We start from the raw sequence: 4,241 nt of genomic DNA, 5'->3' as shown, positions 1-4,241 counted from the left end.
AAGTCTTCGTCCCCGTGGTGGCGGTCCAGGAACAGCACCCTACACTCGTACCACCCCTGGTCATCGGATCGGAGCGAGTCCACGCGCAGGGAGGCGCCTTCCTCGATACGCGTCCGTCCTGCCGGGATCGAAAAGAGAGAACGTCACCAACATGTCAATTCAGAACAAAAATAATAAAACATGATATATAAAGTTACATTCAGGAAGTCCTTGTTCAGGCACTTCCTGTTATAGGGTGACAACGCTTTGTCCCTGTTCAGGCACTTCCTGTTATAGGATGACAACGCTCGATCCTTGTTCAGTCACTTCTTGTTATAGGGTGACAACACTCTGTCCCTGCCTCCCAAGTGTGCTCCTGAGTTGTCACTCCGTCGCATGGTCTTCCAAAGTGGGCGTTTCATGACACAGGCAGAGAAGACCTTTGAAGCATTAACACGCACGGAGGAGATTATTTTTCCATTAACATATCACCTGGATATCTAAAAACATTCAAATGTCGGAGTTCCCCTTTAAATCTCGTCTTCCGATAGGTCACTGTTATAAATACGATGCTAATAAAGTTTTCCCGTTGTTGTTATGAGGCCGCAGATGTATTTATCGGGGGTTCTGGGGTGCGTCATGGGAGGTGTGATGGGTGTCTGGGCCGGAGACCTGGGAGTCATCACCCGGGATTATTGGACAGGACGCGGCGCCGGCTGACAGGGGAATGTGGATGACAAAGTCCTCGAAGAGGGAGAAACCTTATATGGGAGGATTCCGATCCAGAGCCCGGGAAGTGTCAGCAGTGACCCCCAGACTCTTCCAGGGAGGACAGGCGGAATCTCAGGGTCACCGGTTGAGATACACCGTTTTTGTAGGGGACGCGATGGGGACATCAGAGAGGGGGGAGAGGGGACGTGGAGATCGGAGAGGGGACGCGGCGTGGAGATCAGAGAGGGTGGCCCATTAAAAGATCAAACCGATCACGGGTCTCCGCATGTAGGATTTGGATTCTTGGAGAAGACTCATAGATGGGCCGAAGGGGTTAAACGGCCCCATTATAATTCCCGGAGAGCATGTGATCGAGGTCACCTGGGGTCGGGAGGAAATCCCTTTAATCGGGAGGAGACACAAATGCGCGTCTTTTCCATAGCAGGCGCACGCGGCCACCGCAGTGTATCCCTCCGATTACAATGCCTGACCCCACGCCGACCCATTTACAGGCAAGGGTAGGACACGGGTTCTTCAAAATTCATGCTAAAAGGGACTTTTCTTAAAGGGCCAGTCCATCAAAAACAAGGTTTGGGTCATAGGCGAAGAAGTGTGTCTATAGCCAAAACTTTAGGTAGGTGTAGAAGGCCAAGGGTGGATGTAGAAGGCCAAGGGTGGGTGTAGAAGGCCAAGGGTAGGTGTAGAAGGCCAAGGGTAGGTGTGGAAGGGTAGGTGTAGAAGGCCAAGGGTAGGTGTAGAAGGCGAACGGTGATGCAGAAGGCGAAGGGTGGTGTAGAAGGTGAAGGGTAGGTGTAGAAGGTGAAGGGTAGGTGTAGAAGGTGAAGGGTAGGTGTAGAAGGTGAAGGGTAGGTGTAGAAGGGTAGGTGTAGAAGGTGAAGGGTAGGTGTAGAAGGTGAAGGGTAGGTGTAGAAGGTGAAGGGTGGGTGTAGAAGGTGAAGGGTGGGTGTAGAAGGTGAAGGGTGGGTGTAGAAGGTGAAGAGTGGTGTAGAAGGTGAAGGGTGGTGTAGAAGGTGAAGGGTGGGTGTAGAAGGTGAAGGGTGGTGTAGAAGGTGAAGGGTGGTGTAGAAGGTGAAGGGTGGTGTAGAAGGGTTTTATTGCCATCCACTGGAGAGTTGACCGGCTCTATTTCTACTGGGACAGGAAGTGATGGGAAATCCAAAAGTCATCACCAACATAGGAACAGAGGGGACACCTAAGTGGGCGTTTCCCCTCACTACCCATTGTGTCTCCAGGACAGGAAGTGACGGGAATCTCCACCGGATCTGGCAGGAAATTAAAAAACAATTGGAGTCTGTAATGTAAAAACATTTTTAGATATATTTTAAAGCCTCAGAATTTCAAAAACATTGTGTACAGCCCATGACCGTCACACACCAGACTGGAGCAAACCAAAGAACTCTGGACCTTCCTGTCTGGGCGTGGCGCGGAGTGTCTTAGACCATAGCAGACACAGTGAACGGCGTGCGTTTCCATTACAACACGAGGGGGCAGACACTGTTTTGTCTTTTCTTCTCAATAAAGCTATATTTAAAAATTGTGAAGTTGAATCATGGTGTAAACTCTGCACACTCCTGTCTGGGCGCGGCAGCGACTGTCACAGATCATAGCCGGATTCAGTGAACGGCGCTCGTTTCTGTAACGCCTGGTGGCAGATAACGTTCGGTGCGTCAAGCGCGGCGTTCTGGTGGTCTCACCATGCGGTCACCAGAAGCCCGCGGCCGGAATGTTTTTGGGCTGACTAGTCTCTTAGATTTTAACGTTCTCCGTTTCCTTTCGATGGGTAACTGACCCCGGGGGCGACGGTCACTTTCGGCTCAGATTGATGTCCCGTAACGCGCGAGGGGGGCGGAAAGGAGGGATCAAAGCGAGGAGCATTTTTCAAACTTTCAAAACTTCCAAAAGATGCGACATGCAGGAACCCCCCCTCCCCCCTTTCACCAGGCGTCCTTAACCCTTTGTTCCCCCTGGGGACGCCTGCTGAGCAACTGCGCCATGAAGACAATGCTTCCTCTTCTGGTGTCTGAAAGGGATGAAGGGCCTCCATTATCTCTACGAGCCCCCTTTTACCTTTCCTGGCCCTGAAAGAGATAAAGGATGAGCCCTGAGGGTCTCGGGGGAGGGTGGGGGGGTCTGGAAATTGGGACGATGGCACAGATAGAGCTAGGAGAAGATTGTCATCTACAGTATCTCAAGACTTCCAGAGCCAATGTTCTCCGGCGCCGCCCGTAACCCAAACAGGCCTCCACTCCAAACTTCTCGGAGGATAGACCCCTGGGACGTATGTTGTACATGGAAACAAAGATTACAGTGGAGTATCTGGTTGCCCATGTGGGAACCCCTCATAATGGGCACAGCGGGTGTACGGACCCGGGAACTCAGCACAGGGATGGTGGGGGCCCCTCATAATGGGCACAGCAGGTGTACAGACCCGGGAACTCAGCACAGGGATGGTGGGGGCCCCTCATAATGGGCACAGCAGGTGTACAGACCCGGGAACTCAGCACAGGGATGGTGGGGGCCCCTCATAATGGGCACAGCAGGTGTACAGACCCGGGAACTCAGCACAGGGATGGTGGGGGCCCCTCATAATGGGCACAGCAGGTGTACAGACCCGGGAACTCAGCACAGGGATGGTGGGAGCCCCTCATAATGGGACGCATGGCAATGCCGGGATGGGTTATAACAAGGTAAAGCAGCTTCTATATCATAGTATCCGGCTCTTAGGATGGACAAGCCCTTTTAGCCTGCACAACTCCCCATGTGACCTCACACAACTCCTGGCACTCCACCAGCTGCGGCTGCCAAACAGTCTCGCACACAGAAGGCTGAGACATCAGACGCGCCGTCTCCACCGCGACTTTTACAACCTCGACTATTGACTCGGCCAGATATCCGAGCGCTCTTTTATAGCCTCACAAAGGGAACAGAGGAGTTTATTGGAGGCAGAGAGAGGCCGGGCCCGGTCCCATCAGGACAGGCACCTTAGAAAAGGTCAGGGCCACCGCGTGCCCCGGCATGACCACCACACTACCGCATGTCCCTCCCGGGAATTATGGTGGACGCCCCAAAATGTCATCAGAGGAACCTCCATTGGTTTGCTCTGTGCACCTGGTGGGCCCCATCAAAAGCTGTAGAGACGGAAACCAGGTGGGTGATGGACGCCGGGGAGGGTTGGTAAAGCATCACATGACCTTTGGCGGGCCAGAACGCCAACCGCGTACAATACGGCATCGGCCTGAGTGCAGGCAACCGCCACAAGGATGGTGGTCTTGGTCAACGTGTAGAGCAGCACTAATGGAGTTCCCAGCTCCTCCCCTTGCCACCGCCCCCTTTAAAAACTGTAGGCACACCTACCTAGTGGGTCCCTTGATGACATTTAAAGCGGGGCCACATACAAAATATCGGTCCCATTCGGCCCTTGAACAAACCGTGGTAAAATTTCACGATTTACAACCAATCCTTAAAAAAGGGGCATTCGGGCGCGACAAAAAAGTCCCATAACCCATGAAGGACCGCATTGCGCCAAAATT

General features: G+C 53.0%; 1 protein-coding gene across 1 annotated transcript in view; it reads right to left on the bottom strand.

The window, feature by feature from the left end:
• Window positions 1-4,241, bottom strand: part of IGSF9 (immunoglobulin superfamily member 9) — a 60,785-nt gene that overhangs the window by 34,779 nt on the left and 21,765 nt on the right. The window contains exon 4 of the mRNA XM_018568845.1: window positions 1-118. Coding sequence (XP_018424347.1) covers window positions 1-118 — 118 coding nt within the window. The remainder of the gene's footprint in view (window positions 119-4,241) is intronic.

Source organism: Nanorana parkeri, unplaced genomic scaffold, assembly GCF_000935625.1.
Source record: "Nanorana parkeri isolate BGI_ZX_2015 unplaced genomic scaffold, ASM93562v1 scaffold1251, whole genome shotgun sequence".
In the NCBI taxonomy this organism is placed as follows: Eukaryota; Metazoa; Chordata; class Amphibia; order Anura; family Dicroglossidae; genus Nanorana; species Nanorana parkeri.
The sequence above is the reverse complement of the archived record's forward strand: the minus strand, read 5'-3'. Positions and strand labels throughout refer to the sequence as shown.